At 23.7% G+C, this 15,657-nt stretch overlaps 1 protein-coding gene across 1 annotated transcript in view; it reads left to right on the top strand.

The window, feature by feature from the left end:
* Positions 1-15,657, top strand: part of LOC116185835 (forkhead box protein B2-like) — a gene marked incomplete at its 3' end in the record, with an annotated part of 21,235 nt that extends 5,578 nt beyond the window's left edge. The window contains exons 3-4 of the mRNA XM_031511198.1: positions 10,348-10,726; positions 15,632-15,657. Coding sequence (XP_031367058.1) covers positions 10,396-10,726; positions 15,632-15,657 — 357 coding nt within the window. The remainder of the gene's footprint in view (positions 1-10,347; positions 10,727-15,631) is intronic.

The raw sequence follows: 15,657 nt of genomic DNA, 5'->3' as shown, positions 1-15,657 counted from the left end.
TTTTTATTTATTTTATTTTATTTATTTTATATTTATTTATATAGTATTTATTATTCTATAAAAATGCATCTATCGTATATCATATTTCATTTTCATGTTCAATAGAAACTTAGTTATTTACTTATATTAAAACACTTGTGAATTTCTTTTTTCTTTTTATATCTTTCTTTTTCTCTTTCTATATATAATAATAATAATAATAATAATAATAATAATAATAATAATAATATAGTAATAATTTAAATAAGCGATTAAATTATTTAAATATAATGGATTATAAACATTGATCTTATTGATTTTTAATTAAATATTTTAAGTTTACACAAAGTTTAACAAATCATTGATATCTTCATTGAATAACAAAACTATTCACTTGTTCACGGCGCAAAAAAATATTATTTTATTATTCTAGTTAATAACTTGAACAACAGAAAATAATAGAAAAAAAAATATAATTAAAGATATTCATTGTCATAGTATCAATTTTTGAATAAAAATTTATTTTCATGTAATTAAATAAATAATCAACTTGGAACTCTAGATGTATTTTTCAATTATTTTCTACATAACATTCTCTTCATACTCAATAAAATTAATTACAAAAATTAGAAAATATTCGAAAGAAAGTTGATCGTCTTAGAAAGGTCCACACGACAATAAAGATCATGACGAAGTTAAGTGATAACAAGTACAGTCACGTGATTAAAAGACAGTTGGGTGAAAGGTAGTAGACGTCTGTGCATCGATTCAAATCGAAGCCAAAGTAAACGGTGAACCGGCAGAAAATGTGCATTCCTGACAAGGCCGCTTATACGAGAAAGAGGCCATCAGACATCCGGGGAGAAACTAACCGTACTTTGCTTGCTTCTTACTGATCTTTGCTCAACGACTATGCCTATTCAATAACCATGCTTTTACGATTGCACTTAATTACTATTCCCTTTTTGGATTTGTCAAACCTTTCGTATAAACCGTATACCTGCTTTTCATCCTCTGTATACCTGAGAATAATTTTTATTTATTTGTCCCCATGTCCTTGAATTCCATCAATAATTTTTTATGTCAATTCATGCAGTATTTTACAGAGGGTTCATTATTATCACAATAAGCATTATTATAAATCCTAGCAAATCTTTATTTTTATCTCTAAGAGACTTTTATTTTTAGAATTTAGCGATTTTTTTAGAGAATTAGAAAGAAAATATTTTTCAAAATCCTATGATTTTTAGTGAGTCATATAATCATTAATACAAAAGATGTCTATAAATATTAGAAATGGCTCAGGATTAAAGTTTTAGTGGAATGTATAAAATAATGTGATCAGTTTGTTAAATATTCCATAAATATATATATAATATGTAAATGTTTATTCTATTATATTAATATTCTATATTATTAATAAATATTAATTTATGAAAAAAAAAGAATTTCAATTCAAGTTTAATATTAATATTTTTTTGCAAGTTTTTTTTCTTCCAATATTTGAATTATCTAAATGGATAACAATAAAATAAAAAAGAATTTAGAGAAAAAATAAGAATATTGCGAAATTTCATAGTCTATAAAACAAATATTTTTTTTTCTTGTAAAAAGTGAATAAAAAACTTGCTTCATTCTGTGAATGCATTCTCAAATTCACAAATCAGTTGATCTACGATTTGTACCTAACTGAATCAGTATTTTATTTCTTGCTAAATAAAATTTCTTTGATAAATATTTAAATCAGAATTATAAATAATTTAATATAAAAATATTAATTAAATTAATTTCTATATATTTAAAATTACTCAAGTAAAAAATTAGAAAAAAATTTTGAAAAATATTGACATTCTATAATTAAAATTATAGCATTTTAGTATAAAGAATTTTTGAATTTTTGTGTCGATACAGTTTAGTCGTAAGACTAATTCTAATTACACGTCCAATGCGTCCTTGCCAGCAATGCGGTAAAAGATTATGAACCAAAATGCGAACATCAGCTTTTAGGATTTTATTTTTCAACAGTTGTAACTATCTTGCTCTTTTAACATACATATGTTGATGAAATTACTAAATTCTAAATTTTTAGAATATTTACATTTATTATTACATTTATATTTATGAACATTGAAATGAATTGTTCTTAATCTTATGTATTTTGATTTCAAAATGTGTATTTGATATTTTATTTCTAAAAAGTTTTTAATTAATTGTAATGTAAATATAATGTAATATAAAAAATATATTGTAATTATCTTTTTTAATATTTTTTTATGCAATTTTTATATAATATATTATTTCAATAATATATTATTGAATCATTTAAAAGTACATTAAAATATTCTTATCGAGAATTTATTATATAATTTATTCATAGTGAGTTATAGCGACTTAGCATTGTGACATTTAACACGCATGTTGTATCGGTTGGTAAACCAGGTTTCGAACAGTTCCTGGTAGAAAGTGTACTTTTACACGTTGAATAATTTTTATATTAATATATATGTACATATTTATGTCAATTACTAAAAATTATTTATTTTTGATAATTTGTTTTTATTTTATTTTTAATGTTTAAAAAAATATTTAAAAAAATTTGTTGTTTATTTTTTTTTTTTGTATTTGAATCGTAATTTCATAATGGAAAAATAATTATTAATTTTTAAATTTAATATTTTTGATTATCGAAAAGATATTTTTTTCAAAATAACAATTACGTACTATTATTATATATTTAATTTTTGTTTTTATTATACTAAAAAATCTGTTATTATTATAATATTATTATAATATAATAATATTATTATTATTATTATTATTATATAATTATTATTATAATATAATATATTTGATAGATGGATATATCAGTTTTCGATTTTTTTCAATTATTCATATTTTTTTCTTGAATAAAAATTTGTTCAATTTTAAAGAAACGAATAATTATAAAAACAAGAAAAAACTCAAATAAATTCTTGAATTTACAATTATAGTTAAAGTTTAATGTAAATATTCTTAAAACATCTTGTATTTCATTATATTTCATTGTATTTCATTAATATAATATATATAAAAATCACTGATGCTTTTATAATAGTGACATGAACAGTTTTATTTAATGTCGATGTCAATGTTATGTAGAATATGTATGTAGGATAAGATAGTTGCTTTTAACTTTGAATACAAATAAGAATGTATATTTTTTAAAGAACTGTTTACACGGTTCGAAGATATTTTTGTGCGATGAAGTTGCAAAGAAAGAAATATATAATTCTTGGAAATTTCCGAGACAAATGAAGTATGTGAAAAATACATTAACAATAGCGGATGTTATCCGTTTTGCGATAAGCGCGAAAATGTTCAAATATGAAAAATAAAGGCAAAATCAATGAGTATATTAGTAAAATAATCTTAAAAGAAAACTTATAAGATAAGTTAGAAATAATAGATAAATTTCATTAAGAATCATGATATTTTCATGTTAAATTTTTAATGCATATATGTGAAATATAATATAATACTTTAACAATAGAAATAGTACTTTTTGTTAAAATAATTAAATATAATTTATAATATATAATATTTGGTAGGCCTATTCAGTTTTATAGTTTTTTCTTTCTGAGAATATATAGCTGATTTTCGTTAAAAATTTATTTGTAATATAGAACAAAAATATATGAATGAAGAAGAAATGCTATTAGATCAGTTAGTAAAATTGTTACTTCCGCTTGAGCTTCATTCGATGTAACTAATAGAACATACTTCTACTGTGCAATTCTGATTTGAGAAGTTGGGATACACAACTTAAAATACAGATTCGTGATCGTTTAAAACATTTATACTATGTTTTTCGGTATCTTTATTATGCAAAATTTATTTGTTTTTTATTTTTACATATCAGAAGTAATAAAATTTTAAATACAAAAAATTTTTCGAATTTAGAAACATTAAAAAGTTTAGAATATTAAATGTTATGTTTATATGTATGTGTTAATAAATTTATATAAAATTACATAAAATTATATAAAATAAAATAAAATTGTATAAAATTATATAAAATATAATATATAAATATTTATATAAAAAATTTATTTATTATAATATAATCTTAAACAAGATAAAAAAAGGGATTGAAAAAAAGAGATTAGGATATATATTATTAAAAGATTTTCAAATTTCTTTTTTTTTTAAACAAACTTTATATTTTTACAATCAAATATTAATTTAATATAAAGAATTTAACATGTTTTTTTACCGACCGAGTAGACGAAATTCGTTAAACTATTTACATATAGATGGCAGAACAATATCATATTATACTTAGTATTTTTTTACTTAAATATTAAATAATATCATTTACGTTATATATACACTTTTTGTATCTGCTATCATGAAATTGATTAATATTTTTATTTTCTGATAACTTTATATATATTATACATATGATAAAAAATATCCATTTACTATATTATACATGTGACATTGAATGTACATTTAAAAATAAATTTAAGAGTACATTAAGCATTAAAAATACTTGTTTATATTTAAAAAACTATTAGAATAAATGATTATTTAATTAATTTATTTATATTATATATATATTATATAAGTAATTATCAATATTTTATTAGCTATATAATATAAAAGTAAATGAATTATGATATAAAATTTACATATGAATTATGAATTTAAACTTTTGAAAATTTTTCAAACAATATACATATTTATTATGAAATCTTCTAATAAAAATGCTATAATATATATTTATACATTAATTCTTCTTTTTGTTCTCTTTCTCCTTCCTTCATCGATAGATTTTCCGTTTTATGTTCTCCTGTATTCAGTGAGCCACGGTCGGGTTCTCGCTCTTGACCACGATGTCTTTCTTGGTAGTTGGGTGTCTCAAGGGACGAGTTGATTTGTTTCAGGGTTAGAACGCAATAACGTAGCGACACTAAGGGTAGTCAGAGAGAGGGAAAAAGATTGTAGGCAGTTGAACATTGTGAAGAAATAGTAAAGGGGTTGAGAGGTGAGGTAAATTGAATGCAAGACAGAAAGCAATATGAAGGGTAAAAGAGCGAGTTCAGTGAATATGCAGGGGGTGGTAGGTCGTTGCCCGGCCAAGAGAGGGGGGAAGTCGGTAAATATCGACCCTCTCTTCACAGAGGGACTCTCTGTCTTTGTCCAGACATACGTTAGCTCTTATTACTCTTTTCCTTCGTATTCGCATCGGCCTTTTTCCTCTTGCAAGCTTGTAACCTCCTACCGGACGCCCACGAGAGGCAGAGTACTACTGCTCTCACACCACAAGATCTTCGTGCTACCTTTCCAAGGTCAACGGCTTGAGGGCTCAAAGACCCCTGGAAACTAACTTCTATGGTTTGTGAACACGTCTACTTTCTTCTCGTTCCTTGCCTCTGTAACCATTATGGAATTTCTATAAGGCACATATATATTTTTGACCAATTTAAAATATTAACGATTTTATATTTCTACTATTATTTTACTAAAGAAAATGTGTTCCTAAGAATATTACAATTAGAATCTTAATTTTTATTTTCCTTTTAAATAATATTCTTCATGGATTAATATCGTATGCGTTTTCGTTTGAAAGATTCAATTATCAGTGAATCATACTGTATACTTTGGAAAAGTTCGCTTTCGTGCTTGCTTTCCTTGAATTCTTTTGGCAAGCATGAGTCAGTGGCTATGTTTTCTCCAGAGGACTTTGAACTACCACGTCTCGACTGGGTAAAATGAACCGAGACAAACGAAGGTTGTCAAAGGTTATTAGTCTAACTTCGCTTCTTTCTTGCTATTTATCGTCTTTATAAAAATTTTGTATGTTTTTGATACACAATTTATCTTTCATCTCTAATTCATCACATTCTTTTTTTCTATTTAAATAATTAAACGATCTATCTTTCATCACATTTTTTTTTTATTTAAATAATTAAACGATTTTTTTTTCGTTTTGTTCATTATTTTTACACATATGAAAATATTGTTTTAACTTATTGTTTTAACTTTTATTTTGAAATAAAAAATAAAGATTTTTTATTATTCTTCTAATATTTATGTGCAATTAAAATTTGAACATTAAATACATGCATTTTATTGAAAAATTAATATTTTTTATTAATTTTCTTATGATATAAAAATATTAAAAAACTAAAAATTAAATTTTTAATTATTATAGTATTTTTTCATTTTAAATATGTTTTGAAATACATTAAGTTTTTTGTTCTTATAATACATTTTTTTTTATTCTTATATCATTCGTTGTTATATATGTTGATATTACATATATGTAATATGACACATTTTTATTTTACTTATTAAATAAATACATCATCAAAATTAAAGTAGGAATGTTTATCGAGATAAGAAATAATCCGATAATCAGAATTAGTATTATTAATTAATTTAATACATTATTAATAATTAATTTAATACAATTATTATATTAATATTATATATTATATTATATTATATTATATTATATTATATTAATATATTAATATTTTTTTGACTGTATTGTCAATTTCGAATTCAATACTATTTAAATCATATTTTCGTTACATTTTTTTCTAAGATGTAGGTCACATAGTCCCCTTCTTGTACCTATCCTAGACAAGGAATCTAGGCTGTGAGCAGTACCGGGTGCATATAGGTATCGATCGTAAAACGGCGTTGCTGCAGCCTGGCCTGGTGTACCGGCGAAACTGGGTTACCTACCTAACCTATACACATCATTCGCGGATCTTGTTCCTCATTTGAACAAAGTCGAGTATGCCTCTCGTGTTTCTTCTCTGTATTTACGCGTTCGTGCAGTTTCGCCCACGCATGGCACACGTTCGTGTATCTTCGTGACTCGTCTCTCTTTTCTTTCTCTGCTTCATCGTTCTGAATGTCGTTAAGAAATATACTATCCTCATTGTCTCTTTTCTTCATCTACAATAATAATAGAAGCATATTCGCTGTAATGTATATATTCTATGATCACGGAGATATTTTGATTCATTCAAATTAATGTTTATTATCGTGAAGAAAACACTTTAAATTAAAAGATTGGATTTCACCTGCTTTATTGTATTATTTTTTATGTAGAAAAAGGAGTGATTCATTCTTTTTTTTTAATTTTTTAAGAAGATTTTTTGAAAATATATAATTATTAATCATAATTCAAGAAATGTTGAATATACATAAATATATATATATATATGAATTCAATACATAATGTAAAATTATAATATTAATTCTTTGAAATATATAATGCATTAAAAATATAATGAAATATATAAAAGAGAATATTAATCAATCTATAAATATTTACATTAATCTTTTAAATTTATAAAAATTTTGGTAGAAAATTGAATTTTCATTCATGTGAAATAATATTAAATTATTTTTTAATGTAAATTTTTTAATATAATTATTAAAATTTCAATAATATTATAAAAATAATATAAAAATTATATATTTATATTTTATATAAATTATAAATTATTTCTATTGCATTATAAGTGTGCAAATAATTTTAAGATATATTAATTCCATTAATTTGATAGTAATTAATGAAAATTAAAAATATTATTTATTTATAATTTATCTTGTTTATATCAATTTTCTAATTTGAATTTTTAAAAATTTGAAATATATTTGAAATACATATCTACATTAAATATATATGCATGTTTGATTCTTGCGGTAATAAAAAGTAAATACAAATATACGGGTGTGACAAAGTTAAAGCGAATAAACTATATGTGCGCATGCACAAGGCTGCACGTCACCTTACCCTCAAGTGTTGTGGGGCTGCGCCTACTGCATTCATGCGAGTTGAAGGGTCTGCTGTGTCGACGTCCATTACGCATGCGCAGGGTTTTGCACTCTGTCCACTGGTCTGCGCACGCGGCCGTAGGTATATATCTTCTACCCGGTGTGGGTTTGGTGTTTGACTACTTTTCAGGGCCGTAGCGTAACACGTGTATTTTGCTTTTATGATATTTGAATTCTTCAATATTGTAATAAAAATATATATAAAATAATAGACATATCATTTATAATTTAAAATATATTTCATAACATAATCTGAATCTTATTTGCTCTAAAAAAGATAAAAATTTATTAAGAAAAAATATTTATAAAAATTGACATTTTAATATATAAAAATAAAAAAAGAATTTTTATTATGATAAAAATAAAATAATAATAATAAATTTATTCATTTAATTATTTTGAACAATTCATTTAATTATTTTTTGTACATAAAAAATAATATATAATTAATTTTTTGTTAAATATTATTTAAATATTTTGTTTAGTAAAATTAAAATAATTCTATAAAATTTTAAATCATCAAGTTTGAAAGGGTACTTATAAAATCATTACACAGTCCTGTCGCTCCTTAGTTGCAGAGCGAAACGGGTAGGGGGCCGCGGATCGCGATTCGTGAGTCGTGTGAGAAGGACGAGCCTGCATCAGTCTCCGTCGCGTCCCTTGCAAAAGGGTACGCTCGTCTTCACATCATCGTTAATTTATTTCTCCTATTTCTGAGTGCACGTTACATTGCTATAAACGCGTACGTTAAATATATATTAAGCTTCGATTGCAATATCGAATAAGCAAAATTCTTAAAAAAGGGTGATATTTTGGAACTTATGGTCTCTGAGAAAGAATCTCACGCAACCTAGGAACAGTTTGACGCCGTTTCAATTTTCTGTTTAATTTAAAATCTTGTATTGCACTTTTTTTGAGCATATACGCGAGTGCTATTAAACATAGTGTTACTAAAAACGTGCGTGCATAGTGTTGCGAGTAATTCGCTTCTTTACCTGCGAACGCTTTTTTTTATCGCGTTCATAAATCTTAATACAGAGAAAACTACATAGAACGCAACTCGGTACTTTTCGGCACGCGGCCGAATACCTCCGATCATCAATCTTGAGACTTTTCTTAGTGATCCAATAGTAAAGAAAGAAGGAATATGTGAAAAGAATTTGGAGAAATCTATTGTGAATTAAAATCCTATGCTGCTGGATTTCATTCGAATACTAAATCATTGGTGGACATAACCTGTATGTGTTCTGTGAACAGGAAGTTTCCCGTAGCAAGAGTGGGTGGTACGAAGAGGGAGACGCCGGTCGAGCCTTAAATATCGATTTTGGTATGGAAGAGGTACGATAGTCCGTCCGTTTCAACGTGTCTCTTACTTTTGTGTATCTCCACGTTAAGAAGTTTTGACAGTTGAATACTAAAATACTTCATCAAGAGGAATCGCGTGCATTGAACGAGACAAAAACAATATGGCGCGATATTCTCAAGTAGAAAATTAAATTTCATGTGAAATCATTTTTGAACAATGAAATCGCATAAATAAATTAATTTGTTCTATTTGAAAAATATCGAATGAAAATGTTGCTTTCAGATCATTACGTGTACAGACATTTCGTCTATAAAACACGTCTTAGGCAGCAAAATTCGATGAATATCGATCAATCATTTAATTAAATGTTGGTCAAAGTATTTTATTCTTTTCGTTTTAATATCTTACCAATGGAAATTTTTACACTTTTCAAGAATTTGATCATTTCCTCTAATCGTCAAGAATTTCTATTTTCAAGAATGTTTTTTCAACATTATTTATATTGAATATCTTAATATGTGAAATTTAAATATATTATTAATTAATCGAAAAATAAAAAATAACATTGTTTTGAAGATGAAAATTGGAAATAATTATACATGTAAAACAAATGTTATGAATATTTAAAGAAAATTGAAGATAAAAAGAAAACAACATTACTATTAATATTTTCAAAAAGATTTCTCGTGACTTCTATAGGGCGTATTCAATTTTCATGATGAACACTGTTCAATAAGACCCTTTGTTATATTACCGATCAAGTACACGATGACATCATGGTACTGCATTGCCGATTGAAAGATTCAAAGACAACGAAAAAAGCATCAGTTAAAAATTGATGAATTTTTTATACTTAATACCATTGACCATTTGTTCATCGTGTTGAATCAATCACTAATTCTGAGATCACCAACATAAAAAAAGAAGAAACGAAGAGAAATAAAAAAAAGAAAATATTTATATTTACAGCTTGAAAAATATGCTTTTTTACGGTTACATATATTTTATATAAAAATATGAACGAATAAATACGTATGATCACTATTTCAACAATAAAAACGTTCAGAGATAAATTTATGCAATATTGTTTTTATCTATTAAATTTATAAATATTGCATATCCGAATCCTGATGCATTCGTCATTTAAAAAGATCTTAAAATCAATCTACGAAAACACATTCTTTTGATCAATTCTTTTTTCTTGATCAATTTTATCGGCCAAGGCGTGTATCATTGACACTGGATAAGAAGAAAAAGGTACATCAGGAAGAATGGTTTCGAGATATGGCGTCTCAAAGGAGGGCGCAGTGGGTGTAGCCGTGGGTGTAGGACCTATGCACTGTCTTTTACCACATTGTGGAGGGCCCCACCACCATCATCACCTTTCGGCCCCTCATCCACAAAATCCTCAGCCAGGTCATAATCACCACGTGCATCCGGTCCATCAACCACCACCCTCGCCGAGTCCCCACTTGAATCATCAGCTGAGCCATCATCAATTGACTGTTAACATTAACCATCTGAGTCATCAGCAGCAACAACAGCAACAAACCCAGCATCAACAAGCACCGCCACAGTATCGAGTTGTTACTGCAAATGCTAGTAAGTACAAGAACAAACAATGCAGAAAGAGAGGCAGGAGAGAAAAAGAAAACGATGTTGAAAATTATATTGGAAATTTTACAAACAATACTTTTTATGTAATTATTTTATTTAGAATAAATATTTATGATTTTTTATGAAATTATAAAACTACTTAAAAAATAATGACCTTTTATATTTGATGATATAAAAATTAATTTTTTTCAATATGTATATAAAATATTGCAAAATAATGAATTAATTGTCTGAATAATTAAAAATTAATATTTTAATGACTTATTTTCATTGATTAGAATAGATTTCATGATTAGAATATTAAATCATTTTATTTTATAATTTGATTATAATTGATTTTTATCAACTTAAAATCATTGATTTTTATCAACTTAAAAAAAGAATATTTTAATTATTTAAATTAGTAATTACATTTTACATAATAATTAATCTTGTAAGTTTACAAATAATAGTAATCTCTTACATTTTCTAAACGTATATATTACATATAAATTACATATATAATTATATTATATATACATTACATATATAATATTAACTAAAAAATTAAACTAAAATTTGAATTTGATTTAAAAAAATATGACTATTTTTGAATATTAATTAATATTAATTATTATTTAAAATTTATATTTACATTATTGAAACTAGAATTTGTAAATTAAAAAAATATTTAAAAAATTAATATATTAAAAAAATTTATCTTTTTAGTTTATAACAGAGGATATATATTTGTGCATTTAAATAATTCTGATATAATATTCATTATTATCGTAATTATATGGGAAAAATTTTTTCAAATTGATTTGAATATATAATTTTTAGTCTATCCAAAAAAATTCATATAATATTATTGCATCATTTTTTAACATGCAAATTAATTAAAAGATTTATTTAATATTATTTACATTGATAATATTATTTAACTTAATATATAATAATTAATAAATAATTTAATAAGAAATTTTTTATTTAAAAAATATTAACTTAAAAATTTTGATAAGAAAAAAAAAATAAAATAATGTAGTGATATAAAAATATAAAAATTTAGTTTCTATTATTTATAGTTCTTCATGTTTTCTTTGTTCATTATCTTTATAAAACTTTCAAATAAAATAGAAAAAGTTGTCTTTACTCACATTATTAGATATTTGTTTACATACTCTTTGTTTCCATTTGCTCCATGGACATACATTTTTGTGACCAATGGAAGCATTGTCTCTTTAGATTTTATATATTTATTTACATTCGTTTTTAATTAAAAAATTTTTGTTATTTACTTAAGATTTAAGTTTTTATATTCTTAACAATTGATATGATTGATTGCTAATAATGTATATTATGTTCAATTGCAATTATAATTAACTGTATCTGATATAATTTATATTGATTTGTAAAATTCTCAGTTTTTATCTTAATCTACAATTTTTTTTATTGCATAGACAATAAATATATAATACATATCTGTGTGGCACATTTATGTATGTAGAAATAGATATACATACATGAAGCCCGTTATTTTCGAACACACTGGAGGTAGTTAATTTGACCTGGTACCCTATCTGTCAGAAGTCGAATCGTTTGCATCTATTTATGGATAGACGACTAAGCTCGATTTATACTACAATGTCTATAAAAATAAATTTTTTTAATATTTTTATTTATAGTAATGATAATTATATTCTTAAATTGCATAAGTTTTTTTTTTTATAATTAATAGAATGATTAGTAATTCTGAAAATATATTTATTTTCATTAAGATTTTATAATGTTAAATATATATTTTTTTTTCAATATTTTATTATCGATCAAAATTTTTCGTATTAAATGAGTTTCCAAATTTTTATTCAATCAATAAATTGTTCATAATTTAACGATACATTACTGTATCGATATATCGAATTGCATAGTATTTAGGTTAGTCCTTAACGCCGCTGGGCGGCATTGTAGACAATTCACGATATAGGTCAATCGATAAAATGCTTTCTACCTTGTACAGTCGCGGAGCTATACATGTTCGATTCTTTCCTCTTGCATGACATGTCTCGCTACAATGACGCTACATTCTAACATTTCAAAAAATTTTTATCATTCAAAGAAAAGTTTATTAAATATTTTATTCATTTTATTTATTTAATATAGGTTAATCAAGTTTAATTATTTTTGTATTATAATACAAAAAATTTTAATTTATATAAACATATAGTATTATATAGATTCTTTTTATTAATATTTTTCAGTATTGAAAAAATTAGATATATTTATATAAAAATTTAATATTATATTAATTAATATTATAAAATATTTATAATAATAATTCTGTTTTTATCGATTTATAAAAAATATTTTGAATTTTTAATTGATTAATAAAATATCCAGCATAAACTGTTAAATTTTATAATAATCTATATCATAAAAAATAATTCTTATGTAAATTTTTATTTAATGTAAATTCTCAAAAATAAATTAATATGAATTTATATTAAAAAATATTTATCTTTTAATATACAAAAGCAATAGCAGAAAAATTTAATGGATAAAAAAAAAACTTCGATATTTATTATTTAGTATAAATAGAAATTTTATATATATAAATTATATCATTTTTCTTTTAATCTATATATATTTCGATAATATGTACTTTGCTTATAAAATTTAATATTTAAAAAATTTTACGAACAATTCTCTCAATATTTAAATATCGGAAGACTTATTACAATAACATTAATGATTGATTTCCGATGATAATATTTTTTAAAAGATCTTATTTTTATGCTTATCGCTTCAACATGTTATTGTTCTTAGATTGGGTTAGCCACGTGGCTAAAGCGTGATCGTTCTAACCTCACTTCTACTTTTATATATATTATCTTCTTATGCATTTATAATTTTTTTTTATATTTGAGTTATATTCTCTATTATTTTCAAATCATATTGATGAAAATTAAAATTTTTATATATGTTATATATCTATATATGTATTTGTTATATGATTTATTAATATAGAAAAGAAAAAGACAGAAAAGCAACGGAGAAAGGGAAAGAAAGAATTAACACCGGAAATGACGTATTACATTCCCGATTTCCAGGCCACGATTTTTTCATTCTGCTGATATATATGCTTTAGATAGCCAATGCTTAAACAATAAATAATAATAAATAGATAATAATTCTTCAATTTTTGGAATATGATTGTATATCAAAAATAAAGTGAAATATAATATTACAATTATTACAATTATTTTTAACTTCAATTATTAAATGAAAATATTATAAATAATATGATAATCAAATTTCAAAATACATTCAGTGACATTAATATTATTAATATATTATAAAAAAAATTATGAAAAAAAAGTGATTTAAAATATAATTTAAAAATAAACATGCAGTTTTTTTTTAATTATTTATAATATACTATATTATTTTATAAAATTATAATTGACATGTTATATATAAATATACTATAAATAACTATAATATAAGCGATCAATTATAATATTTCAAAATTGAAATTCTAAACATTTTTTTGAGATACAAACATTTAATTTATCATTTTTTTACTTAATACGATCCTGATGATGAAGTTCGGCCTCGCCCCCCTTTTAGTAATCAATGCATTCACGGGACTACAGATAGCAGCACTGCTCTGGCTTCTGTCCACATGTGCAAAGATGGCCGTTCGCGAGGCCGTCTTCTCGGTTTCTTTGCTCACGTTAGAGCCTTGTTGTCACTTCATTGTTCTTTCGTTGTAAAAATCTATTTATACAAATAGGCATAATATATACTTGACGAAAAACGATAACCAGCTTCGTACCGATCTTCAACGGTGAGCGTCGAAGTATCCATATTTTTTTTATTCTTTTATCTTCTATATTCTTAACGTATTTTTTTATGATGAATTCGTAGCATGTGGTGAAAAATATTTTCCACATTTTTATAATATTATTGAAAATTTATGAAGTTTTTCGAAGACTAATTCTATTACATTAAATATTTTGATAATGCAATATAATCGATTGCACTATATCTCTTAGACAATGACGACGACGTGTCAAGCGATGTCATGCAATTCCACGCATAATCGCTTTCACGAGTAATTCGTTTAACGACAGAATGGCGAGTACAATACAGTAAGATACTATCACGCATATATGAACTTAAATGTATAATTAATTTTTCTTTTTTTTTTCTTTTTTAATAGCTAAAAGATAAACAATGATAATAAAGGAGATCTTGATAGATACTTTGTAACAATTATCGATATAATTTTTTTTCGAATCATTGTTTGATGAATATCTATTCCAAATATATTTAAAGGATAAAACTAAATAAATTATTTTCTTATTTCCATATTTTACGTATAAATATAATAAGAGAGAATAATTATATATAAGAATACATTGGATTTATAAAATTTATAAATTTATCAAAAAAATAAGTAATAACATCAAATTAATGCTTATTAATTTTATTAAATATCTTCTCGAAATTCAATATAATATAATTTTATTTTGATTTTATATGATATAAAATATTAATTAATGAATATTGTTTAATTGTTAATTTATAATCGCTAGAATCAATCTCAATTTTTACATTGAATAAATAATATTTTTTTTATGTATGTGCTCTTAATTAATTTCATTAAAAAATTATTTGTTAAAGTAAATAATATAAAAAAACAAATATATGAATTTTTAAAATTATATATTATTATGGAAAAATTTATAAATCTATATATAAAAAAATTTTGTAATATGAATCGAAATAATAATGATAGAAAACAATTACACTATATTTTTATTAATATTGAAGATTCAATTATTTTTAATATCTAAATTTTTATGTATTTCAAATTAAGTGAGCGAATTCCTTTTCTTTGAATTTCAGGATCAGATTTTCATGTGTCTGGACAA

Source organism: Apis dorsata, unplaced genomic scaffold, assembly GCF_000469605.1.
Source record: "Apis dorsata unplaced genomic scaffold, Apis dorsata 1.3 scaffold_293, whole genome shotgun sequence".
Taxonomy (NCBI): domain Eukaryota; kingdom Metazoa; phylum Arthropoda; class Insecta; order Hymenoptera; family Apidae; genus Apis; species Apis dorsata.
This window is presented reverse-complemented; position numbering and strand designations above follow the sequence as displayed.